General features: G+C 32.4%; 3 protein-coding genes across 3 annotated transcripts; all 3 read right to left on the bottom strand.

The window, feature by feature from the left end:
• Positions 1-9,839: 9,839 nt before the first annotated feature.
• Positions 9,840-11,992, bottom strand: LOC17897283 (stearoyl-[acyl-carrier-protein] 9-desaturase 6, chloroplastic). Its single transcript, XM_006304687.2, has 3 exons — positions 11,663-11,992; positions 11,220-11,513; positions 9,840-10,535 (listed from the first exon to the last, which is right to left on the bottom strand). The coding sequence occupies exons 1-3, from the start codon at positions 11,975-11,977 to the stop codon at positions 9,966-9,968; spliced, it is 1,179 nt and encodes a 392-aa protein (XP_006304749.1). The 5' UTR covers positions 11,978-11,992; the 3' UTR covers positions 9,840-9,965.
• Positions 11,993-13,305: 1,313 nt separating this feature from the next.
• LOC17900862 lies at positions 13,306-13,839 on the bottom strand. Its single transcript, XM_006303356.2, has one exon. It carries the CDS (start codon positions 13,771-13,773, stop codon positions 13,420-13,422), a length of 354 nt encoding a protein of 117 aa, XP_006303418.2. The 5' UTR covers positions 13,774-13,839; the 3' UTR covers positions 13,306-13,419.
• A 1,065-nt stretch (positions 13,840-14,904) lies between these two features.
• LOC17898503 (serine carboxypeptidase-like 44) lies at positions 14,905-18,221 on the bottom strand. The gene is made up of 9 exons (XM_006307346.2): positions 18,023-18,221; positions 17,228-17,335; positions 17,007-17,099; positions 16,734-16,915; positions 16,369-16,647; positions 16,083-16,216; positions 15,909-16,001; positions 15,705-15,822; positions 14,905-15,266 (listed from the first exon to the last, which is right to left on the bottom strand). Exons 1-9 carry the CDS (start codon positions 18,219-18,221, stop codon positions 15,099-15,101), a joined length of 1,374 nt encoding a protein of 457 aa, XP_006307408.2. The 3' UTR covers positions 14,905-15,098.
• Between the last annotated feature and the right edge of the window lie 9,491 nt (positions 18,222-27,712).

Raw genomic sequence — 27,712 nt, 5'->3', positions numbered from 1 at the left:
GAGAGAGAGAGAGAGAGAGTTGTTTGTTGGCTTGTTCTTAAGGTTTTATAAGAGGTTTCTCGAGGGTCTCCTGGAGGTTTTTCTTGCTGTTCTTGGGTGTTTTAGCAAGGGATCCGTGGGATTCGGACTTTTGTGTGAGGAGGCTTATGTTCTTGTTGTTTTCTTCTATGTTCCTCCTTTCATTCAGTCCACATCAAGGTGACTTTGTGAACATAGTTGATATGGGTATATACGACCTTATGATGTGAGTTTGATTGATTTGGATGACTAGAATTGTTGTTTTGGCTTGTATGTGAGATGTGGTTATTGTGTCGTGTATGTTTGTTGTTTAGGGTTCGAGTTATAAGCTTGGAGGTATTAGAATCGGTCTGACGAGTGAGAAGATGCGATGTCAGGTTGATACGGTGCTAGTGCCGATTGATACCAGGTGGGTGTCAGTCGACACCAGCTGTTAGTGTACTAGTGATCGTTGTCGAGGGTGACGGTTGACACCAGGTGTGGGTGTTGACACCATGTGGTTCTGGACAGCGAGTAGTTTATATCTTTTTATGCATGGTGATACTAGGTTTTTCTATCAATTACCCTAGAGTACTATCATGTCATTGCAGTACAATAGGTATCAATCCAATCAAATGTGATGCTAGCAATCAAGATATATCAAAAATGTTTAAGTCAAGCCAAGCATAAATGATTTTTGTTTTCTAACATCCTAGGCGGACATGTTAAACATGCAATAAATGTAAGGCTACAAAACATAGACTATCATGCATAAGCTAAAACTTAATGATTATCAATACTGGCAAGAAGACAGAACAGGATAAGTAAATAGCAAGTGAATAAAACAGAAAACACAAATTGATAAAAGATCATGAGGATGAGGTTATTGATGTAGGTGGAGTATGCTAATCTACTTAGAGTGTTTAAGAAACGACAAACATACTAAACTCTTGGCAGAAACTATCAAGTTTCCAACACTTCCTAATCTTAATTCTCATTGATGAAACATGTAGTAAACATGCATGAAGGAGCAGTTAATTAATGTCACTAAACATCTTAGACAACCAATCTCTTGGGCTAAGCATGTAAATCTTTGGCACTAGTTGGTTCATACATTTCATCATACACCTTTCGGGCATGAAATGTCTGTGACCTAGTTCCAATTGATCAGAGAAGAACTAGCTAATAAAACTGTAATCCATAAGGGAAACAAAACGGATCTAACATAAACACCCTAGCAAACTAACATTTTCCACCTAATCTATCCCATACTCAAGAACCCTAACACTACTTAGACACAAAAATCATGCTAAACATCATAAACCCAAAATTCTCTGAAACATACATAATGATAAAGATGACAGGAAGATAAACAACAATGATCAAAGAACTAAGTGCACAATCTTAATAACTGAAAAGAAATCTGAATTACAGTTTTCAGGATTGTTTGGTGGCTAACAACAAAAACCTAAGGATAAAAACTCGATCCCTTGAGCAATGCCAAAAGAGACCTATTTATAGTAATGTTGGGGAAAACCCTAAAACATAAAACGACAAAAGAAAAAGCGGTTCAGGAGTTGTAGTGGACCATGTTGGTCGAGTGAGCGCCTCGAATGACATGATGATTTTGGTTTGACTTTGGCAGCTCACTCGAATCGGTCACTAAAGTGTGTGCATCAAGTTACATGATGATTTTGGTCTGTCTTGCGCTGCTCACTCGATCGTGTCACTCGTGTGTGTGTCTCTCGAGTAACATGGTGATTCTTCTATATTTTCTCCTAGACGGTCGAGTAATATGCTTGACTTTGCTCCATGTCAGTCGAGTAACATGTCCTCTCTAATTTTAGCTTGCATATCTCCTAAGTACTTAGGTCGAGTACCCCAAAAACCACCAAAATAGGCTGGAAAAGGCTTGACTTGAGTGGTCACTCGACAGATTTGGTCGAGTAGGAGGTCTAGATGTATATATGTTCAATAAAACAGTTATAACTTTTAAACCACCCCTCAGAATGACCTGAAATCATCACCATTGCAGAGTTAACTCAATTTCCTACAATGTTTATGAAGGACTCTGGAGCTAAAAACCGATGAAAGAGCTTCACTCGAGTGGATCTTTGATGTACATGTCATGTATAGTCGAGTATGTTTTTAAATTCCTTCATTTTCTCTCCTTTTGCTCCTGCTCGTGTGATAGGTCAAGTATAGGGTCGAGTGTGGCCTCACATGGAGGTGTAAGTCGAGTATGGCTCCACTCAATGGTGTTGATCGAGTAGCGGGTCGCGTGAGATGTTCCTTGGCTCCAGTCTTCGATCTGGATTTATATATGTTCAGTAAAACAGTGATAACCTTTGATCCACAGCTCTGATTGGTCTGACATCACCACCAGTGCAAAGCTAACTCAATTATCTACAACTTGTTAAGGCCTCGGAATCTCAATCCCAACAAAACATCTTCATTCGAGTCGGTCTTTAAAGAACATTTCACACACTCGATCAAGTGTTCATTGCCTTGGTCGAGTAGCGTAGTTGATTACTTTGTTTTCTCTCCTTAATGCTTCAAATCCTATTGCTTAATCTCAGAAGTGACACCAGCTTCTTCCGTGGCATTTAGAAGTCCTAAAACACATGAAAACACTCCAAATGCAAGAATGTATGCAAGACATGCATGATATGCACAAAACGTACTTATGTATGTAAATCATGCAGAAAGTGATCAATATGGTGTGAATTAATAAGTGAATGACGCTGAAAAGATGATGAATACATGCTCAAAAAGTGATGAAATACAGACTTATCACCTGGTTTGGTTGTTTTGATTGATCACCACGCAGCCATTTTAACCATTATAGAATAAGTTGCAATATTGTAACTATTATAGAATAAGTTGAAGAACTAGAAGGTTAGAAGGAGAACTTTTGTTTTGCGTTTTGTGATTTTGGAGGTTCGCATCATTGGAAGAAAATCTAAAAATTTGATCTAATTCAATTATTTAAAATTTGCGATTATTATGGTAAATCAGGAATGTATTCATTGCGCAAAACTATCCAATGTAGGTACACGATGAATTATGAATGGTGTTATATATGGTTATGGAGAATGATCTACATAAATCCAACAATGAGAGGAATTGAAAACCATAGGGCAATGTTAGTTTTAATTATACAATCAAGCTTCTTACTATAATTATACAAACAATCTTTTAACATCAATGTTTACTATATTTGTAGCTTGGAATTTGCTGCATGTTCCAATTAAAATAAGGATTGCAATGGAGAATGAAGCTCATGAGTTAGGGTATGCATCAATAGCATAACAAGAATGATAATATTCTATGTTATTTGGTACATTTGCTACAATGTTTGAAAGACAATTATCTATTTAAACATGGTATCTATCGACAATGTATTTTAACTTTAACTTTTGTTGTTATATTATTGACATTTCTTACTTATTGTATCCGAAAATAAAAATGTGATTCCTCTAATTTAATTATTTTAAAAATGTAATTTACATCAATTTTTATCCTATAAATAGCCATTCTCACATCCTCATCTACCATATCCTTCGTTATTTTTTATTTTTTAAAGTTCTTCATGGGGTGAAAACTCAATTAAGATGTCATTGTAAGAGTTTCATTAAATATTTGGTTTAAACTTTTGTTTTCAACATTATTTTATTTTTAATGTATTTCTTCATTTCTTCATTGTTTTTATATTTTTAAATGTAATACATATGTATAATATTATTTTATGGTTATAAGAAAATTATTTTATTTATGGGATTCAAAAATATTGATTTCCGACAATTGCACAATAAGAAAATCAAGCTAAAGAAACCATCTTCATTCTTTTACTTTGAAGGTTTGTTTCTTTCTCACATCTTCATGTATATTTATTTTACTTTGAAGGTTTTATTTATGGGATTCAAAAATATTGATTTCCGACAATTGCACAATAAGAAAATCAAGCTACAGAAACCATCTTCATTCTTTTACTTTGAAGGTTTGTTTCTTTCTCACATCTTCATGTATATTTATTTTCATTTCAAAAGTATGTAATTTTATATTAAAATATTTTTTATATATAATTATCAAACCAATTCGTAAGACATTCTTTTAAGAATAATGATCCTTATATTTAGTTTGTGATTCAACATTTAATAATATAAAGAACATTATAATTTTGTTAACTTTGAATTTTATACTTGATTTTCTATCTAAAAAATAATTTGATATTCAATTTTCTATCTATTATATATACTACAAGGAGGAAAAAATATAATTAAACCTAGAGATATAACTGAAATTAAGAGGTATATAGAAAGAGACTAAAATTAAAAATAAAAATTGGGAATTTTTAAGGTTTTACTCTCTCCTTATTGGTCCATTTATCATTTATTTTTTAATTAATATATTTATTTTTAATTAAAACTAATATCTAACACATATAATCATATACTTTAAGAGAAGGACAAGTGGGCTAGTGGTTCTCACCTCTGTTGGCTTCTCACCAGATCTAGGTTCGAGTCCGGTCCCTCTCAAAGAGAGATATATAATTTGTAATGATGACAAAAAAAAAAAAATCATATACTTTAATGAGACTTTAATTTATACTTGAAATCCACACTTTACTACTAAATTGTAACTAAAATTATATAACTTGTGAATTGACTATGTGTTTCCTCCATTCAATTTCAATTAACACACTATAAATTATAATTATCACTCCTCTAATTTAATTATTTTAGAATTGTAACTTACATCATATTTATTCTATAAATACTCATTCTTACATCCTCCTCCACCAAATCTGAATACCCTCAATATTTTATTTGTTTTTTTAAAAAACTTTTTTGCATGGGTTAAAAGCTCAATTAAGATATCATTGTAAAAGCTTGATTATATATTTGGTTTAACTTTTGTTTTCAATTATATTTCTTCTTTGTTTTATGTACTACTCCATTTCTTCATTGTTTCTTATACTATTAAATGTATAATACATATGTATAATAATACTTTATGGCTATAAGAAAATTACTTTATTGATGTGATTCAAAAATATTGATTTCCGACCATCGCACCATAAGGAAATCAAGTTAAAGAAACCATCTTCATTCTTTTACTTTAGATGTTTGTTTCTTTCTCACATATTCATGTATATTTATTTTATTTTCAAAGTATGTAATTATTTTAACAAATTAAATTTTGTTATATAATTATCAAACCAATTTGTAAGACATTAAAATAAATAAAATTTTATACAGAAACAAAGGTAATTTGTGTGTATATTTATAAGCTTACACACATATTTGGATAAATTTCAATATTTTTAGTGGTTTTTTGATAAAATTTGAAAAGGGGGTAAATTTAAAAGGGGGTATTTGAAAAGGGTATTTTTTAAATTCTCCCAATATCATTTCTATTTTTATCATTAAAAATATTATTGTTTTATAAAAAAAATACTCAAAAGTACTGAAGAAAATTACTATCAAAATTAAACAATTAATCAACAAATAAATTCAAGAGATATGGATGTATACTTCTATTGTATGATTTAAACAAATAAAGTGTAAAAATTTCATAAGCACTGAAATTTATTTATTCTTTTTTATAAGTGCGGGACATTGCCTAGTTAATAACATGGAAAAAGTCAAAGTTTTATCTGCTTAATAACAATCATGTGAAAACTCATGAAGAAAATAATTAAACAGAGCATAATTGGCTCACTCTCGTGAATCCTAAATAACCCTATTGCTTTATATAACGAGAGAGCATAGATTATAAACCTATAAAACCTAATAACACAAACTCAAAAACTGATCTCAAAGGTATATAAGAGAAACTCCCAATATACAACGTGAGAGGCAGAGGTTTTGCACGAATGATTTATCGTTTAATTGAAAATTATAGGTTTCATACGTGATGAACAAATAAAAACTAAAAAAAAAAAATTAGATACATGTAGCATGAATTAAAATGTCATTTTTGGCAGTAATACAAGAACTTCTGTTTAAATTATAAATTCCATATGTGAAATACTATCATATGTGAAAATACCGTCATATGTGAAAGTACTGTCATATGTGAAAGTATTGTATGTTCTTGGAGAATACATGTGTATGAAATCAAACATATCGGATATCAAATTCGACGATTATGATCATACTAAAAAAAGTAAAAAAAAAAAAAATACACAATATAAACCGCAACTACTTTTGGGGGTCATAAACATCACATAAACTTTTGGCCTTATAGCCATTTAGTCAATATTTCAATTATAGATTTCATAACTGCATTCATATGTTCGTTACAACATCACATTAAATATTAAATAATCACAGGCCTAATTGGTATGGAACTCCAGTGGAGTTGATTCAAAAATTTCCTTTAAGGAGTTATTCGATGGTAAAACTCGCAGCTTCATTAGGATCTCTAATTATTTTATATCCCTTACAGCTCACCTTTTTACTTGTATCAACTTCTGGGCATGTATTTATGTATTCAACATAATACAAACTTGAAAGGTTACAAGATCGGTTGTATTCCATGGAAGCCAGCTAGTTGGATCGATAAAATCGTCAATGAATAACTTCATGAATATCCCTTTCATCTTTCATAAAAACTCAATACATAGATATATTTAACTTTTGTTATAAAAAAACATATATTTAACTTATGTTTTGCTTAAATTCCGCACTTATTTTGCTCTTTATTATTTACTTTTTATATTAAAAATAATAAGATGTTAGGCACCCTTATTAGATATAAACAATATTGCAAGATTATGTAAGTTACCTCATCGAGCGAGAAGATTAAATTTTTGTTGGAGCTATTTAGAGAAAAAGAAAGTTTAGAGCTAGGTCCCAGTAATAATCGTCATTATTGAAGACTTTAAGGTTTTACTAATTCTCTCTTTCGAAAGTGAAAATCAATTAAGTAAAATGCTAGGATTGAAAAAGACGAGTTGTTTGACTATCTAAGTGGTGGCCTTTATAGTGAGATAACAATATTCTTAGGGGGGGGAAAATAACATTTTTTCAATGGATGTTGTTAATCTCTTTTATAATTATAACAAGTGCATGCATGGAAAAAATATTTTATGACATTCTTTTTTTAATGATCATGAAGATGCGCTTTGTTCGTTACTTTTGTTTAACAGAACGTCTTCAAATAAACCACGCAATATTAATGCGACGACAACAAAATTTAGGAGGAGATAATGGATTAAGGAATTCAAATCTTTTGAATCCTTATGTTCAATAAAAATTAGGACTCATAATTGTATAGCGAGTGTTTTCTCTTTTTTGTCCTTTTATAGGTTTAGAATTGAAATTTGAAACTTTTAAGAACTGAGTTGTCAAATGGCAGATGGAGAGTGAGATTAGAGAAAAAAAGCAATCAATGTCTAAATTGGTTTCAGCTACAAGTATGAACATTCATCTATTATCTTATGAAATCAAATTCACTAGCTTTTTGTTTCGTTCGATTTCTGAAGTCTCTATATTCCATGATTATTTTTTTCCAAATTAGTTACGATAAAATTTAGTTTTTTATTTAAAAACTTATGTTTTAAAGTTAAGCATTATGAATGTATTGATCTAATATAGTTATTAAAATTATTGTTTTAATAGAAAATCTTAGAAAATATATTAATACTAGTTCAGTACCCGTCCGATGGTTGGGTTATATTTGTTCAAAATAAAATTAAAATTAAAAATTTATTATAACTATCCAAAGATTTCTGTAAAAAGATAAGCGAAAACTTTTAATTTGGAAAGAGATTCTTTTTGGTCTAAAAAACCCTAATATACGTATATATATACATTTAAGATTTGTTATTAAACATTAATTATAAAAATCTTGTAATATTAAATGGTCAATCACCAAAACATTTGCGAACTATTCACCATTATTCATAATATTACTAAAATATTAAAATAACTTAATTTAGCAATTATCCCATAAAAAATGATTATACCATTTTACAAGAAAATTTATTTCTTAACTTTCAGTTTTAAAAAAAAAAATATCATTCCCAGGCTCTGCAGTATACTGTATTTTATTAAAATTAATTAATTATTTTTGATGTTAAAGTTCTTTCAATTTATTATCAATTTAAAATATGATATTAAATACAAATTTGTAAAGAAGTTTATACTATATTTGTAAAGAAGTTTATATAAAAAAGCTAATAAACTTAAAACATTAAAAAAAACAATTATAGCATCATTGAGAAAAACTTTAAGAAAATTTTCAAATACGAATTATAAAAAATTACATCTTTGAAAAATATTATTTTTAAAAATCATTCTATTATGAGTTATATTGAACTTTAGTTATATTTAATTTAAGCTAAAAAAATTATTTTTGAAACTCTTTCATCCACCCTCATGTTTTAGTCATTGAAATTGCTTGATGATTTATTACATTTACACATAAATTTAAATTAAACAAATATAACATATTATAAAATCAATCATTAACAAAAATATATATTTAGTTAAACTCATAATCTCATTTAGTTGTAAAATGTAAATCCTAATTTTCCCTTATAAAACCAAACTGATAAATAATCTTGTATAATTTGTAAAATATAATTCCTACTTATAAACCCAAATCGACATATAATCTTATATATTTATAAAATATAAAATATAAAATATAATGATCATTTATAAACTCAAACCAACATATAACCCATATAATTGTAAAACCTATGTCTCAATCTTCCTTTATAAACAAAAACTAACATATAATCTTGGTAATTCGTAAATCCTAATATCATTGATAAATCCCAATCGACATAACCAAAAACTAGGTTACTAGTTTAATTTTTTAATCAAAACGTTTGATAAAATTATTTTATATTTTTTCTTTTTCAATGTGGTTTCTAAAAATTATTTTATCTTAATATTAACAAAACTAAATATAGCATGTGGCAACATCTTATGTTTTACCTGACACTTACCATGATCACGTGAGTTTGTAACTTTCAAAAATCAAGCTTCAACATATATATAATCTCGTTTAGTTGTTAAACCTAAACCATAATTCTCATTTATAAAGCTAAACTATAATTTTTATTTATAAACCAAAACCAACATATAACATGTTTTAATTGTAAAATTAAAATCTAGACCTTAACAGTTAAAATCTAAACCTTAATCCTTCTCAGTTTATGAAACCGACATATAGTCTCGTTTAATTGTAAATTTTAAATCAATATCTTCTTAATAAATCAAATTTACATAACTATAATTAGGTATATATTTTTTTTTTTTCATAATTTTTTTAATATATAATTGTTTATAATACTTATTTTATATTTTTTTGTATGATTAAGAATATTTCTAATTTTATCTAAACATTAACAAAACTAGAATCGACACGTGTCAACATCCTATCGTTTATACATGTCACGATCTTGGCTAACTTCGAAAACCAAACTTTATATAATAAGATAATATAAATAATAATAAAAATGTATGAGATATGAAATATCTCGGACCGGATATTATGTTTAAAATTATTTTACTCTCCGAATTTGTATATGTATTCGTCTGGATCTGGTTTTCACTATTTGAATTCTTATCTCCACCAAAAATACTATTTTTCGGAATGGATCGAAATAGATCTCGGATAGTTGGTCTTAGAGCTAAAATTTACAGCTTATATATAATCGTAAATCTTAGCTCTAAGATACTCTTGATAACGGTGGGCTAATAGTATTCTGCTGTATCTCTAGTATTCAGATTTAATCTCCTATGTTCCATGTCGAGACATGATCTAATATTTTAATCAATTAGTCCCATTTAATTTGTTCCGACGGATCAAATCAGTCTATATGTCCGAATTGAACATTTTTTTCGAACCATTCAAATTACACAAACACCTTACAGAAGTAGAAACTTGACTAAAACTTGCCTAACAAAGTTATGCATTACAAAGAGTTTTATAGTATTTTCAAGAGTTTACACACTAACCTGCTTATCAAAGATCCAACTAAAGCTAACCTCATGGCTCTTCTTAACCTTCTTAGCTCTCTCATCAGCACGCTCTTGTAGCCTTCTAATCCTCTGAGCTAAACCACACACAAACTCCTGTGCACGTTGACCCTCAGCCGTCAATCCTTCTAACTTCTCCAATCTCCACCGTCCAACCAAAAACTCCAAGATGTCAGCATAATCATCGGCCGTATAAACGCCTAGCCGTTGAGCCACGGCCGAGAAATGTTCGAAGAGCATCGGGTCTCGGCCGTCTGTCATTAGATGAGCCGGCATTGTGATCTTCTTCCGCATCATGTCGGCTATGGAAGTAACTGCACCATTAGGGTCTATCTCAAGGAGTTTCTCGACTATGCTTGCGTAGGCTCTCTCGTGACGCTTCTCGTCCGCTGCAATGGTACCGCAGATTCGCGCGAGGACGGGATCTCCAGCAGCCTTAGCGAGCCGTGCTGTGTTGCCATGAGATACGAAGGTGGCTCGTTCTTGGAATGATGTGTACACGAAGCCTAGGTATGGGTTGTTCTCTGTTCCTGGATCCTATAACATTTCATATATTATGTTATGAAGTTATATAAATAAACCTAATCAAAACTAACCAAACCTAATCCGGACCAACCATAGGAAAATATTTAGATCCAAAAATGAAAAATAGAAGAAAAAAAATTGGCTAAGAAAATAGAAATTATTAAAATTTTCATATGTAATCATTTCACATAAATATACTATTAAAGGTTGACAAGAATAAATCTATATTATTAAAGAAATATATATTTTATTAATTCTATATAAATATGTATTTTCAATTCGGGTATGATCTAAGTCAAAATCATATTCAACAAAAAGCTAATAAAAAAATTATATCACACCCAATTGAAATAAGCCAAATGGCAAATAGTTTATGGTTTTGTTTCCATCTCTATATGTCTTTTTATTATTATTTAAAAAAAAAAATATATGACTCTAACAAAATTAACAAAAACAATTTTTCCTTTTTAAACTAAACCCAAGAAACACAAAATAGAATTTTGTTTTTTTTTTTTGTCAGTCTCGATTAAAACAAAAACTGGAAGAGAAAATATAAAATAAAGGAACAAAACCAAAATAAAACATACGCATGTTACACCTCTAAGATAAATCATTTAATAAATCAGAGAACTAAAATTTGATTAATCAAACTCTAAATAATATTTTTCATAATATAGATATAGAAAAAGAACTGACCATGCCCGAGCCGATGAGATACTGAACGGTACGTTCGACCATAAGCATATCGACACGACCAGATAAATACAAGTAAGTCCGCAACAAATCACCATGACGGTTCTCCTCAGCCGTCCACGCACGTGTCCACTTAGCCCACGCGCTCTCACTTGCACCAGTCTCGTCTCTAACACCATCAAGTGTGTTGATCATGGTTTGGTAAGTAGGTAATGCATCCTCTGTGATCATATCTCCGACCAAGACCACAAAGTACTCGTCGGGCAATGAGGCCGTTCTCTCCCTTAGCTCACGCACCTATCATTATGTATAAACACATTTGTAACACTTATTGGTTAGTCTTGGTTTAATGTGAATATATGTATTCCGGTTTAAACATTTCTTGATTTAGATGAAGGGATTGTAAATAAATGTTTAACAAGATTCATATGATGTATATAACGTACCTGATCGGTGAAGTCGGAGAAGGGTAAGGCCGGGTCGGGTAAGAAAGAAGCGGGTTGCCAAGACTGATCAACGGGTTTGAGAAGAGGCAAGAGTTGGTCATTGGCCCATCCGTCTAAAGATTTGAAAATCTCTATTTTCTCCGGGGCCATAGAGTGGATTTTGTTCTGATGTTTTAAAGCCGGCCTCACCGGGGTTGCCACGGCCGAGATCTTGGTCGGCCGGTGGGAGCGAGAGGCGAGAAATGTCGCCGGAGATGGAACAAATGTGGCCCATTGGGAGGTGTAGGAGAGGAGAGACGACTTGTGGGTATGCATTTTGGATGGTAAAGGAGACAAGACTTTTAACTTTGGTTGGAGAGAGTAACGACTACTGTTGGACTGTGGACTATATAGTCAAAGAGTGATGAGGTTATAATCGTAATTTTGTAGTTGGCAGGTGTTTTTGTTAGACAAACCGTGGGGTGAAACTGAAACAAGGGGTGCTAACTGGTTTGAGTTTCTATGGGTTTTGTTTAAAAAAAATTTAATTTGTCCTATCTAAGTCTTAACTAAGAGTAACTTTTTTCTTTTTTTTCTATTACTCCATAATTTTTTGTTTAATATTGAATATTATTTTTTAGGTAACACATTTGGATTTATTTATGAAACTTATAAGCTCTTGAGTTGTGATGGATTTAAATTTGTGATCGTGATGTTTTATTGTTGTTGCTACAGATTGAGTCTCATAATTTTTAATGGAATATTTTGAGTTTTAGTATTGTGGTGTGTACATGAAATGCCAGTTTGTACGGATATAAATGAGCCAATGGATCTTATAGATGACAAAATAACAAAGACGATTTAATATTTTGTAAGATTTCTAATATTTTAAATGTTAATAATAATTTATTTATTTCGGTAATGAAATGTAAATATTGGTTTATATCTTTTTTTCATTTTCTCTTCAGAGTTTTTGAATGTCATTTTTCTTAAATTAATGGAAAGAATTTTTTTTTTGTTAACAAGGAGGAGTTCGGGTTTGGATCTTAATCTCCCCCATGCCCGGACCAGTCTTTGCTAATACCTTATGACATGACGTAAAGCAACTTTTCTACCGGGAATCGAACTAGGGAGCACATGGATCCAACTCATGCACTTAAACCACAAGCCCACCACACCGGTGGTAAAGGAAAGAAATTACATCATAAATTTCAGATGTTATGGTTGAAATTGGCAATTTTGGCCCAAAATCTTTTGGACTTGCATCATTTTCTTAATAGGTTTAAAGTTTTGTTATTTTTCGTTAGTATCATTATACATTTGTGAATTTTTATTCCATAAAATACATTTAATAAAAAACTTCCAAAACAAAATGTATAAATTAGTCTTTTAGATCTTTAAAAAGTGACAAATTAAAAAAAAATACAAAATGGCAAAAAGTACAAATGCCAATTAATAACAAAAAAATTCTTAGTTGACTCTGAATTTTAAGGTTTCGCCGGATATATCTTATTTTTAATTCACAAATTAGTTTGTACGCTTGTTCCTAGAAGGCTAGAACCAAAAAAATACATCACCAACTCAAGATTGAATAACTTTTTTTTTTTTTTCTTTTAAATAATCAAAGAACCTCAAGATTGAATAAATTTTATAGCCCAAAAGAATATAGATAAAACAATATTTCGGATGCTTTTTATTTCACCAAACAAATGATACACACAAACGCAATAATTATAAGATAAATAATTATATTGGCAATATTATGAATGAAGGTTCATTTAAGAACGTGAAGCGACAGATGATGAGCCAACTGCACCATGTTTCTTCAAATCTTTCTCATCTTTCTTGATTGCATCTGAGAACTCAACATCATCCTCAACTGATAACACCACAGACTTTTGTCCATTAGGTCCTTCAACTATAGCTTCTTTCATCTTAAAATGCTCATCCATACGAACCGCCTTAGATTTCTCAGAGTGCTTCTTGGATCTTTTCTTGATCAAGAACCAGATAACAAACGCTAGGAACAACAAGAACATGACACAACCCAATGAGACAAACACCACTACTACGACGGTTGTGTCATGGTCCGGAGTTGGTGTGGGGCGGGAGACTGCGTCCGTGGAAGCCATATCGTTCGTGTTTTGATGATTTGTTTCTTGAGGTTTGGTGAGTGTGTGGTTTGAAGAAGATGGAGATTGTGGTGGCTTATTTGTAGGGAAGATATAGAAGACTATGTTGCTGCTAAGTTTCTAATGACTTGGCTCTCATCCTAAGATTTTGTTTGCTTGTTGTTTTTGTTAAGCTAACCTAAAAAAACAAAAACAAAAAACAAAATTGAAGAAAGAGTGAAATCCAAGAAAAATTAGCTCTTATATAACATATCTGATTTTCTTAATTGAATCCAAAAATATGTAAGTAGTTGAAGAGGTGAGAAAATCATAATTCTAACAATTATTGTTTTTATTTTGTTAACATATATATTTTCCAAATACTAAATAAAGTCATGAAAAATAAAGAAAAATACCCTTAGATACCACAATTTAAGTTTTTCTTCCAAAAATACCACTTTTTTTTTTCTTCCAAAAATACCACAAAAATTTAATTCAAGAATACCATAAACATAAAAAACTGAATTTTGAAGATGTAGATTTGTTTTTTATGTTTGGGTTGACTATTTACATTTAGGGTATAGTTTTTAGGGGAAGAGTTTAGTATTTAGGATTTAGAAATTAGTTTTGAATGTTAAAAATTTTAAAAGTTTCAGTTTTGTGGTATTTTTTGGAAAAATTGTATTTGAGTGGTATTTTGGAAAATAAAATGCATAATGATATTTTTGGAAAAATATCCATTTTAGTGATATTTAAGAGAATTCTCCAAAATTAAATTACCAAAAGAGGAAAAATAAATTGTAGGTGGGATATGGGATCATACTCTAAATAAGGTCTTGTCACAACATCAACACTCTTCACTTTGGTTAAGGATACAGCCATATAGTCATATATAGCTACACTCTCCCGTGACCATGTTACAATTACAAGTCTCTGACTGATCATGTTCAAGGCAGAGACACTCTTCCAACACTTACAAAACTTCATGAGAAGTTGTTTCTCAATAGTGCTTATAAGATTTCTAGATATATCTTAGTAATAATCTTTCGCAAATATGTTCAAGACATTCAAGTTCCTTGGATAGTCCAAGCTTCCAACGTTTGATTTTTCAAACCAAGAAAATTGTGACTTGAGAGGTGTATAGTGTTTATCTTCTAAAATGTTTATGACACTACAACATATATATCATAATGTTATTCAATAATTGCTTTCAAAGGAAACAACGAGACTGATTTCTAAAGGAAACAGAAAACAATACTGCAACTACATTTCCCATAAACTTAAAAGCACCATTTTGACCAATGGCAAAAAAAAAAAAAAAGGAGAAGTCTTCTTCTCCTTTTGATTTAATCATGAAGAGCAGGAGGCGATTTGTGTGGTAATCTCCGGCCAAGCACAAAGCTGGTGAACAAATGTAAAGCTCGTGAGGGCTGCGCGTACGGTACCATATGAGCCGCTCCTCTCACCGTTGCGAATGTCAGTAGATTCCCATACTCTATCACCCATCCGCCAACCTACCTCACGTCAATAAGTTTACAATTAGGTGTAGCCAAAATAATTAAATACAAAACCAAACGAACAACAAATTTTAAAACTTGTAACATAATCAAATCATTTTTATAGAAGGATCGGTAGTAATTGTTTAAAACATTACATAAGCGTAGCCAAAACTAAAATCACAACCAAATATAGTACAACCGAACTGAATATACTCAATTAAAAGTGAAAATCAATTAAAATATAGACCAAAAAGATATATTTGAGTATACCTAAAAGAAAAATATATGACTTAGTTCTTTTTTTCGCTACTTTTATACAAATAGTCTCAACCAATGCAAGCAAACAAAAATCTAAATCGAAAGCTAAAGAAATCGAACCACGCGAAAATAAGAAGCCTAATGCTCAAACCAAGGGCATATTATACTTAAGGTTTTCTATGGAACAATACAAACCTGTCCTTTGTGGAACCAAGCTCCATAGGGAACTGTGGTGTTAAAGTTGAGATCACTTGCAAGTTCTTTTACAAGAGTCCTTGAACCCAAAAGTGGAATCACAGAATCTTCATCCCCACTACATTTTATGAAAAAAAGAACTTTGTAAGTCTACCACAAAATTACCTAATCAGAAGATTTAAAAACTTGTCTAAAAGAATGTACCTGAAGACCCAAACAGGGACTTTACTCTTCACGATTCTCTTAAGAATTGGAAGTATATTGGTGCTCCCATCATTGTAATTGTAGTTCACGAGACTATTAAGGATGAAAGGCATAACCATATAGTTAGATATTAAACAATGAGATATATGATTAAAGATGGTTCGAGTTATATACCTGCTACAGATAGACCATTCATATGGAAGTTGAGTTCTATTAGCATGAAGAGCCTTTTGAACTTCAGGTAGTGTTAAATATATTTGCTCTTCATAGCTCATGCACACGTCCACCCCATTACTCATCTTTGTACCCTATAAACCATATTCAACATTGTATATCACTTATTCAAAAGAAAAGAGAAAAGAAAATTTCATTTATTCGTAAAATATATTTGCATAGTGTAAAGATAAACATAGGCATATGTAAATGTAAATGTAACCAAATAGGAGAAGTCTTTTCTTACCATTTTCTTGAGCCTGAGCTCTTGCTCGACGAGGGACGGGTAGCAAATATCGAGGAGGATATCGTAGTAATTGATATATTGAGTGATGATGGTTCCAGCTTCATTCATTGCGGTTTCGCAGGGTTTGCTTATATTGTGTGTCCTTGAGAATGAGTAATCTTCAAAGTCACATTGGTTCTTGATAGTGGCGCCAAGTTCATCAGAGATCATACCATGTGACCAAAAGAACTCAAATATTGCTGGAACATCCCGGTCAAGCTTCAAAAGCGGATTCCCGATCTGAATTAAAACAAAAGAATCAACCAAAAACAGAGCTAGCAAAAGAGAGATTTGAAAGAAAAAATGGTATAATTCTTATTGCTTACTGCAATGCCTTTGAGATTGAACTTGAATCTATTTGACTGTCGTGTGTTGTATTCGAGTATTACATCAGCTAGTTGAGGTACATAGTGTCCTGCATAGCTTTCGCCCGCGAGGAAGAGGTTTCGAGTCTTGAATTGTGGAAATTTCTCTAGCCATCTTAACATGAACATCAGCATATCCTTGGCTATTATTGAAAACATCATTCAAGAATAAGTCTTAACCTTGTTAATGACAAAAGATGATTTAATCATTTTTGAAGATTATATAATTAATACCGGTTTTTTCATCGCCAGTGTTGTAATCAGAAGTTGTGTTGGAATAAGACCATCCTACTCCAGCCGGTGAATCCACAAACAACAGATTTGAGGCTACATCATAGTAATTAAGTTAACAGCACAATCTTTCTCATTGTCAATGAAAAGATACTAGAAGATAGGGAGAGAGAGAGTGCTTAGCCTTTTACCAGAAAAAAAAAGATAGGGAGAGAGAGAGAGACCTTTGTTCCAAGATTTTGGATTTCTTCTGAGGCCAAGACCATTACCAGTAGGGTAAAATGGACCCAACTCTGTGAAAGCTCCTCCTCCAATGGAAGAACAGCCTGGTCCTGCATTTGGACCAAACAATACTTAAGAAACTGAATATAAAGTTTTGAATATTTAAAGACCAGAAAATTGAAATAACCAATCAAAACAAGATCAACTAAAGATAGATAGTAGTCATTTCACATAATTATAAATTTATAATATTGGTTTTCCTCTCAATATTTTCACATCATTTTTTATTTAAACCATACAATATTCAAGTAAATCAAGGAGCTAAAACTAAATTACATATAAAAAGAATTTTTAATTTCTATAAAACCGATATAAAAAAGATACCAAACAATACAGTAAAAATTCTACAAATTAAAAACGTCGAGACTATGATATGTTGTTAATTTATAAAGTTATTAATTTATCGATATATAAATTAAGTTAAAAAAAACTAGTTTAGAACAAAAGAAAATTAACTTATCGAAGTATTAATTTCTTAAACATTTATTTATATTCATATTGTCTAAAAAAATCAATTTTTTTTTTTTTTGAATAATCAAAAAGGTTTTGGGCCGAAGTCCGTACATCCTCTCAGGACCGAGACCAAAGCATGTTATATGGTCTCGTCCCAAGCGTTACTCGAACCGGTGATCTCTAAGCATTTGCCAGAGATCTTTATCAATTTCAGACTACAAAAAGTTACAATTTCAAAGAAAAAGCTAAAAAGTGGAGGAACAATAGACAAAAAAAAAAAAAACCTCCATTGAGCCAAAGGGTTAAAGGCTTAGTGTGTGGTTCCTTCTCAGCTTCAACAAAGTAATAGAAGAGACTCCGACCAGCTTTAACATCGATATCGACATAACCAGCGTACTGTCTGAATGCAACTTCGGGTTGTCCAGGCAACTTAGTCACAAGATCTTCCTCTGGAAAGCCTTCAGCTAAACACTGCAACGCCATTATTAGTGCAACAGCTACTTCTAGGAACCGCCACTTACCGCCCACCATTTTCTCTATCTCGTGTTTTGTTTTGTGTTTTAAACTTCTCTGCTCTTTGTGATTTGTGCCTTGTGCACATGTATATTTATAGACAAAAACACTTCTTCTTCATGAAGTTACGTGCAAAATAAAATATTTGGTTAAGTAATTAAAATTGTCAGTATTTTTTTATTTTTTAATATAACTGGAAATTAAATTTAGATAATGTACTAATATTATGTTTCTTCCACTTTTCATTTGTTTTTCCACCTTTATATGATAAATCTATTAACTTATCATTTGTCACAAATTTGGATATCATCTGCACTGTCTCGAATCCAACACTTTCATAATTTAGTCATTTCACCAAAGGAAGTTCCCGGAATACGAAAATAGAATTGCACAAAATTATGATTTATCTCATATCGTGATATGAAAAGAAGTAGAACAATTGAAAGAGGGGGAATTTCAAAAACTCAGCCGCTGATGAGGACTGGATTTAAATTGATGTAACCCGATTTAATTTAGTTAGTTGATTTAAATTAATTTAGTATGTTTTAACTTGGTTTAAATGGGTTAATCTGGTTATGCATGGATTAAATTAAACGGATTGGATATTTTCAGATATAATCTTTCAATAGTAGTTATTATGTAAAAATATCTTATAAACTTTATAAAACTTTATAATTTTTATATTTATACAAAAGTATATTTGAAAATAAATAAATAAAAGGAATATTTTTGAAAAGAAATATACCGTATACTAAGAGATATTTCTCAAAAATTGTGAAAAGACTACAAATTTCATATTTCTTTTTTAAAAAATCATATTAAACTGTCTCATATTAAGTAAAATCATTTGTAGTAATTTGAGAGAGTTTATTTTTTAATGACATTTCACATGTAAGATTATTTATCGAAAAACAAAAGTTAAAATTCATCTATCTAAATAACGAGAAAGTTAGTCAGTACATATATAGTATTATATATATAGTTTTTAGTCTCATGACCAATATTAGGGTCCAAACTAATATATAAATGGATTAATTTGTTTTTGTCTTTTTTTTTTTAATGGGAGTTTTATGTTAATGGCTGTTCTCGCGGTGGTGCTTTAATTCTACATTTTTCAACTTTTAAATGTTAAATTAACTTCGTATCAATGCCTATATACCTCAAAACATCGATCGAACAAGACTAAGGTCCTGTGTTACTTTGACTTATTGTCTGTATGACCAAATAACCTTTTCCCATGCATTGTTTGTCACTTTTTTATTATTCTGATTTTTGATTAATGTTAGTGTGAATTTAATCTCTAGCCAAACCAAAAAAGAAAAAAAAATACCACAAAATATATTAAGAGAGAAAGTTTAGTGAATAAGAGAGAACACAAGTAAATGTGTAGTGATAACATGGCAAACTGAATGATATAATAATAGAAACAAATGAGTATAAATCTTGTAATAGTTTTTAAAAGAACATAGATGTTTTTTTTTGTATAATATAATTTGAATTTTGAAAATCGGATAAAAATAGTTGAAATTGAAAATAATGTTTGTTTACAACACTTAAACTAAATAGTATAGAACAAAACAAACAGTATAGAATAAAACGGTTTAAACAAAATAATTTTATAGTAGTGGTAATAATAATATGGTGGTAATGGCGGTTATACAACTTGGTGGTGGTTATACAGTGCGGTGGTGGTTACAATTTTATTAATTTTTAATGTTTTTTATTAATTAATCTTACAAATTTACAAAGTTATGTTTAGTTTCTTACAGATTAAGACATGTAGCGTACTAGTTTATAGTTTATACTAATATTTTATTGTGTTATTATCCAATTTTAAGTTTACATTATACATATGCTAATAACTACATATTTTTAAGGATAAAGTTTAATATTTAATTTTAAAATATAATACTATTTCTAGAACTTCAAAACAGTATGTTAAATCTGAAAATTTAACTTATTTATTTTTTGCTATATGTGAGAATTGTCTTTTCTTTTTATGCTTTTAACCCACCAATAACTTAATATTTATACAAGAAAATCTACTTTTTAACTTTTTCCTCCAAAAAGCACTAATAAAAAATAATCGGATTGAATAGTAACATATGTGCGTTATTGCGATGCGGGACGAAAAACTCCCACTTTTATAGTTACTATTCATAGCCTTAGTTTTATACAGAGTGAGTTCGAGATCACTCGCAAAATCCTCTTAAAATAACCGTATGTAGGTTTCTACTGTTTCGTTTCTTTAATTGTTCTTTGAGTTTTGGTTGGCCCCGAGCTTGATATATACATGAACTCATAACCTTTCTTTATAAACTCATATAAAACAGTTCATGCATGTTGGTCATTTGTGTATGAACTCGATCATTTTAAAAGTTTGATATTTTTTTTTTTCATTTTAAAACTCTTTTTTTCCATGAAGTTGTTACCAACCACAAGATATAGCCGTGAGGCACATTTTTATTAGTTAATACATATGTTAATATTTTACTCGTCTAATAATATATATATATATATATATATATAGATTATATAACTAATTTGAATTAGTATTTTACTATTTTTTCTTTCGTATAATATATTAGGTGTTGTGTGCAGTGGATATATTTAAGGTTGTATATGCGATCAGCTCCAAATACATTCTGATTTATAATTTTCTGGTTTATAATTTTTTAAAGCAACTCTAACTATAAAACACCAACTTTTAATCTTAGTTAATTTGGTGTTTATTTAGAAATTTTCTCTAAATTAGTTTTAGAGTTAAATTAATATTTCAGATTATTAAAGGTTATAGGGTAGTTTTAAAATATTGATGGTATACTTTTTTAAATAGACAAAAATAGTTATATTTTTAAATAAAATAAAAAATAAAATGTGTTATACTTTTAAGTGTTCATACTAACACATGAATCTTGAGGTCTAGAACTTTCACGTCCACGTGCCTCCAAAGTATGAACCAATCTGCCAAATTTTTGTTTCCCAAGAGAACCTTTTTAACATCATCATCTCTTAAGTCTTATCACTTGGCAGCAATGCAACTAATTTAGCCAATTGAGTCGGGGCTTTGTCTAAATACGTCACTACACTTTTGTTGGTATAATCTTTTTTCCAAGCAATCTAATATGTAAAACTGATTTATATATATGTACCACCAACGACTTAACCAATAAAAGTAACAAGAGTGTAGCTTTTGCTGAGGTTTATGCAGCACCAACGACTTATCCAATGAAAGTATGGGTAATTCTGATGCATATACATAGATAATTAAAAAATAAAAAACAATATTGTTTATTTTTAATTATTTTTTTCTTTTTACTAATTAATGTTACTACTATCCATTTATATATATACTAGATAAGGTCTGCGTAAAAACGTGGGCTAAAATTTATGTATTCGAAACAAAAATATTGCATTGGTTAAAATTTTGAAAATCATAATTTAACAAAAACAAAATTTAATCAATATTAATTGAATTTCATATTTTCTAATATAGATTAGGATCCGTCTAATAGACGGATTATTTATTTTCAAAATAAAATTTAAATTCAAAGTTTATTGTAAGAATATTATATCCAAAATATTTTGAGTTAGTAAAAAAAATTTTGTTGGACAAATAATTTATGTATCATACATATTTAAAAATCGCTATTAAACATTCATTATAAAAACCATGTAATGTTAAATTATCGTTCATAAAAAAAATTGTGGAGAATTTTTGAGAAATTCTCTTTTTGACGACATCCGGGGTTAAAGATAATTAGCGAGCGGCATATTTTGAACAGCAGCAACGTTTGTACAATTGAATTTCATCTTCTAGTAGACAACAAACTCAAGCGACTAGCACCCCAACTCAAGAGACAACAACGCGAGACATTGTTCATGACTCCAACACCACCAATTCCTGATCCGACCTGTATGTCCATGAGAAAGCAATACTCTAAATTATTTTAACTATGGCGAGATCGGCCATTGCTACACCGCTTACCCCAGTTCAACTTGTCGAAGACTTCCTGTAGATGACATAGGCGTTGTCGACCATGTTTACGATTTAGAAGAGGAAGGACTACCACACGATGCGAAAATGCTGCATCCAAAACATGGGGATGACGGTCTGCTATTGCTTGTAAACCATGTATGTTTAACATCTGCTGCGAAACCAGACATTTGGCTCTAATTGATGTGTTCCACCTATTGTTGGGACATCCTTGGGAGTACGACCGAATAATCACACATGATTAGGCTAAAAGATCTTATTAATTTATTTGAGAGATGCATCAAATTCTTCTTTTGCCATCACGAGACGCCACCATCGATGAGCCACCACCAACACGACCTGTTTCCTAACAAGAATCTCCAGTGTGGATGCTTTTACTTTGCTTTGCCCTTACACCATGTTTGAATAATCATTTCGAATGGAGGGACTTGCTTTTGCTATTTTATCAGCTAATTACGACATTTGGACGCCACCTACAACCTAATTTAAGTTCAATGAGCTCCTCTAAGAATTTAGTGACATTTTCCAGCTAATCTTCCCCCTAGGTTGCCACAACTAAGTGATATTCAACATCAGATCGATCTAATTCTAGGAGTTACACTGCGTAATCTCTCACACTTTTCCATGAGTCCTCATGAGCATGAAAAATAACATTGACAAGTATAAGACTTGTTAAACATGGAGAATATCCGAGATAGTATTAACCCGTGTGGAGCCCTAGCTTTGTTAATTCCAAAGAAAGACAATATGTGGCAGATTGGTGTGGACACTCGCGCTATTGATAAGGTTACAACACAATATCACTTCCTAGTTCCATGGCTAGATGATTTGTTGGAGCAGATCTCAAGAGCAGCTATCATCATATTCTAATTCGTGTTGAAGATGCGTGGAAGACCACGTTAAAGAGGAGGGAAGGCCTTATTGAATGGATGGTCATGCCATTCGGACTTCCAATGCCCCTAGTACATTCATGCGAATGATGAACCAAGCTCTTACATGCGTGTGGTGTTACATGTATTAAGCAAAGAGAAGTTGTTTAAGGCGCGACACAAATATGACTTTTGGGCATCTCAAATTTTTTATTGGATATGTTATTTCTAACAAGGGTCTCTAAGGTAGAGGCGATTCGGGCTTGACCAGTTTCACGAACAGTCACTGAGGTAAGGAGATTTCATGGCATAACGTCATTTTGCCGACACTTTGTGAGTCTGTTTGGCACTATAATGGCGAAAATTACCAGTTGTATGAAGGAGGGTGTGTTCACCTTGACATCTGTAACAAATGAGTCATTTGAGCTCATTACATAGAAGTTGACAATGGTGCCCGTGTTGGTTCTACTAGATTTTTTTTCCCACTTTTGAGCTTTATTGTGACACTTTGAAGGTGGGCGTTGAAGCTGTTTTAAGTCAAGTTGTCAGACATGTTGCATACAATAGTTGGTGGACGTAGCCGCTATGCAACACTTTCGACATAAGTAGAATTGTTTATTCCAATATGACTTCGTGCTATTCACTGGTCAAGATGCCTTAAGACATTTGGATAGTCAAGCCAAGGTCTCTGCGCGACATGCACTTCAGATAGCATTTCTTCAACAGTTTACGGTTTCAGTATGACATCAATCCGATATCAATCCAACAAGTTAAACCGTGTGGCAGACGGGTTGAGTTGGCACCATGATCTCCTAGCAACAATGAATACCACGATTTTGGTCTTCTCCTGGTCCGTAGAACTATTCATTTGATCCGTTTTTTTGCTCGCATTCTCGCTGACGTAGAGCAAAACCTCACGGATGACTACACGTTACGCGTCATGTGTCTCTTTAAAGGCTTTTGAGTGTGTGTTCCTTCATGTAGCCTACGTCTGCGAATAATTAAAGAGCGTCATAATGAAAGGCATGTTAGACGTGACCGGACGTTGCACTTGGTCTCTTCTACTTATTTTTGGCATACAATTCGTAGAGACGTTGAACTTTTCGTCGAGCATTGTCGGGTGTGTCAACAAGATAAAGGAAAACCTTTGAATGCGGGTCTATACTTACCATTACTTATTCCGACTCAGCCGTGGATGGATGTGCGTATGGATTTCGTGCTAGGCCTCCCTTGAATACATCATGTCAATGATTTTATTTTTTTCGTGGTTGACCGTTTTTAAAATATGGCGCACTTCGGTCCTTGCAAGAAGGCGACAGATGTCGTGATTGTGGCTTTTCTTTTTTCCTAGACATTAACCGTCTCCATGGGCTACCATCTTCTATAGTTTCAGACCGTGATTCACGTTTCTTAAGTCATTTTTGGCATTCTTTACGGAAGCTTCTTGGTACAAGCTTTGATATAAGCTATGCTTAGCATCCTCAAACCGACGGACAAACTCAGGTAACAAATCGGTCTTTGGGAAATCTTTTGCGATGCCTAGTTGTTAATAACCTCAGAGTTGGGACTCACAGTTGTGTCAATCCAAGTTTCCCACAACCATGCTTTAAATCAAAGTCTCTAAACCCTTTCTCATACTCATATTATTTTATTGCAATCACTTATTCATATTGTTCTTCTTGGTTGAGTATATAATAGTAGTTTTCTCGTTCGATTAAAGGGTTTTCGTAAAGGGGGTTCATGGATCATGACTAGGGTGATTAGTTTTCGGTTTGTTCGTTTATTGTCCTCCATGTGTACATATCTTAACTGCGTGCTAGATTGACGACCTAACTACTACTTTTAAGATAGATTTAAATTTCCTAGAGTAATTTATATCAAAATTCATCCAAAACATGGACACATACGTTAAAATCCCCCCCCCCCCACTATTATAGATTCGTCCTCGAATATAGCAACATCAATCAATTGCGATGAATCATGATTAAACGATATCGTGGTTCCACAATACTTGACCAAACCTGGCCAAGACACCAATTATCCCGAGATTGAACTAATCATCAACCTCTGAGGTCTCCATCTAGAATCTTTGCATGGTATCTGCGTAATAGACCTCACATGCTCACAACATCTCACTCTCATGACGCATCCTTTGAGTAGTACCGCTCTCACTCTCAAACCCCAGTCTTTGGGTCATACCATTTAACTATCAGGTGGTCACCCTCGAGCACTCTTGGTATCTAAGGAAGTAATCATCCATTAAGAGAACTAATTATCTCTTTTGCCACTCTCAGGTTGTGTGGAACCCCGGTTTGCGGAGATGTTTAAATGAATTAATTTGGCCACCTATGTCACCAAAGTGCACTTATCTTTTTGGTAAAAGGTCCTGAGAGAACTCCACAGTTAAGCGTGCTTATGCTGGAGTAGTCAAATGATGGGTGACCTTACGGGAAGTGGTTGTCAGAACTGTGTGAGTGAGGCCAAAACACAGGGAAAGATCATGTGGTGATTTGTAGGGTCGGTAAACAAGACTTTAAGCCTCCCGGACGTAGCAAACCGACCGTCATGTATCGATGGGCTCATGGGCTTAGTGAGAGGACGTGAGGCCCATCAAGAGAGGTGGGCCCATCAAGAGAGGTGGGCCCATCAAGAAAGGTGGGCCCATGGGCTGGTGGTGAACATAGGCCACTGAAAAGATGACGGTCGGGGTGTTACAGGTTGAAACCTTTGAGCCAGCGGTACATCAGGAGAATCAATCATCTCCTTAAGAGAAGTAATAATATTTTGTGAGTTGTTTGAGGAAATCACATTGTCAAAGCAAATCATCTAAACGCCTACTAGCTTCTCTCGACCATAACTACCTCATGTGGTCTCTATACAACATCGCAATTTCATACCACCACCCATATTCTGTCACCGAAATATCATCTCAACCTTGACCAATCACTAGGTAAACTCCTAAATATCCCACTCTTCAGGGTGTTTACGCACACTTTCCTAAACAAGTCTTAACTATTCAGAAAAATTTATTTTTTAGAAAACTTTAAACCACATTCGTATCAACACCACAATCATGAGAAAATCTCATCTTATTAATCTCCAAAATGCATAATGTTACAACCCAACAAAAATACATAATGAGAAAATAAGAACATAACAACCAATTATGAAACTGGAACCCCTAGAATGATAAGCTTATTCTTCGGCTTGCTTCCCAAACCACTTCCTGGATCTAGCTTTCATTCTCGCTTATGGTTCCCATGTCTCCTTCAAAATACCATCACAATCCCACGAGACTCTCATCAAAAGAATCTTCTTACACCAAAATTCCATGACCCCCCTCTCGAGGTTTTGCCTCTAGAGTTATATATGTTGGGATGAAGATTTGCAGGAATCAAAAAACTTTATTAAATGTCTGCATAACCTTTGGTAACTTCAGCTAATACGCCACAAGCCCGAACCCGCTCAACAATCTTGTAAAGACCCGTATACCTTGGACTTAACTTTGTTTCGGTAGGGGACATGTTAAGATCCTGCAGGATAGCCATCTTGAGGTATACCCTATCTCCAACCTCAAACTCAAGCTCCTTCCGCCTCTTAACAGCATAACTATTGTGCCGATCTAGAGCTTCTCTCATGTTCAACTTCAAAACCCGGATCTTCTCCGAAATTTTCTAAAAAAAATCTGCACCCAATATGCTCATGTCCCCCACTTGGGTGCAACATAATTGTGTCTTGTATACACACAAGAATATCAAACCAACCCAACATGCATAAAATTAACCAAGCAATCAAACCATACATAAAAACACACTGACTACTCATTGTCACAAACTGGTGTCAATCGACACCCGCTTGGTGTTGATCGACGCTAAGAACGATTTTACACCCCTCCAAGGCTCCTACATAAACCCTAACACTCAAACATGCAATCACAACAACAAAAGCATACAAACATAGAGACACAAATAATTTCCAGCCATCCACATAATCCCTAAAGCCAATTAAATATACTAAAAGGTTGCTCCACGAGTTTTAAGTCGTGTTTAGGGTTTGAACACAAATTGCACCAAACTGATCAATTAAAAAATTGAACCGGTTAACTGTCCAAATAAGCGGTGTTGATCGACACCCGTCCAAAACACGGACACAAGCGTTACACTCTCTCTTGCTGCACTTAAGTGTGTAGCTCTCCACTAGACTATATATCAGAGTTATAATGTGTGCTCGTTGTTGAAGGGACTGTAATCTCTCTGGCCAAACCTATTGGTAATAACATCTCCTCTATCATCTTTATTGTGCCATTCCATTGACGGCTTTAAATGGTGTTGCTGATAAAGTTCGCACCAACTCCTCGAAGATCTCTAAAACCTTTCTCATACCCATCTTATTCTAATGCAATCTCTTTTTCATATGGTTTTTCATTGTTTGAGTATGTATCAGTAGTTCAAACGTTAGGTTAAAGGGTTTTCGTAAAGGGGATTCATGGATTGTCGACTAGGTTGATTTAGTTTTGGGTTTGTTCATTTATTCTTCTCCATATAAATAGATCTTCACTGCTTACTACTTGATTGACGACCCTATCTACTTCTTTT

This window comes from Capsella rubella, unplaced genomic scaffold (assembly GCF_000375325.1).
Source record: "Capsella rubella cultivar Monte Gargano unplaced genomic scaffold, Caprub1_0 scaffold_1, whole genome shotgun sequence".
Lineage (NCBI taxonomy): Eukaryota > Viridiplantae > Streptophyta > Magnoliopsida > Brassicales > Brassicaceae > Capsella > Capsella rubella.
Note: the sequence above shows the minus strand (reverse complement) of the source record. Positions and strands in the feature narration are given on the sequence as shown.

Excerpts from the sequence above, each read along its gene's own strand:
- LOC17897283 (XM_006304687.2), bottom strand. The coding sequence starts at position 11,977 with ATGCATACCCACAAGTCGTCTCTCCTCTCCTACACCTCCCAATGGGCC. Across the intron at positions 11,514-11,662 it reads TCTCCGACTTCACCGATCAG|GTGCGTGAGCTAAGGGAGAG; the intron begins GTACGTTATATA and ends ACATAATGATAG. Across the intron at positions 10,536-11,219 it reads ATCTCATCGGCTCGGGCATG|GATCCAGGAACAGAGAACAA; the intron begins GTCAGTTCTTTT and ends GAAATGTTATAG.
- LOC17900862 (XM_006303356.2), bottom strand. The coding sequence starts at position 13,773 with ATGGCTTCCACGGACGCAGTCTCCCGCCCCACACCAACTCCGGACCAT.
- LOC17898503 (XM_006307346.2), bottom strand. The coding sequence starts at position 18,221 with ATGGCGTTGCAGTGTTTAGCTGAAGGCTTTCCAGAGGAAGATCTTGTG. Across the intron at positions 17,336-18,022 it reads AACCCTTTGGCTCAATGGAG|GACCAGGCTGTTCTTCCATT; the intron begins GTTTTTTTTTTT and ends GTCCAAATGCAG. Across the intron at positions 16,217-16,368 it reads AGCTCAGGCTCAAGAAAATG|GGTACAAAGATGAGTAATGG; the intron begins GTAAGAAAAGAC and ends TATGGTTTATAG.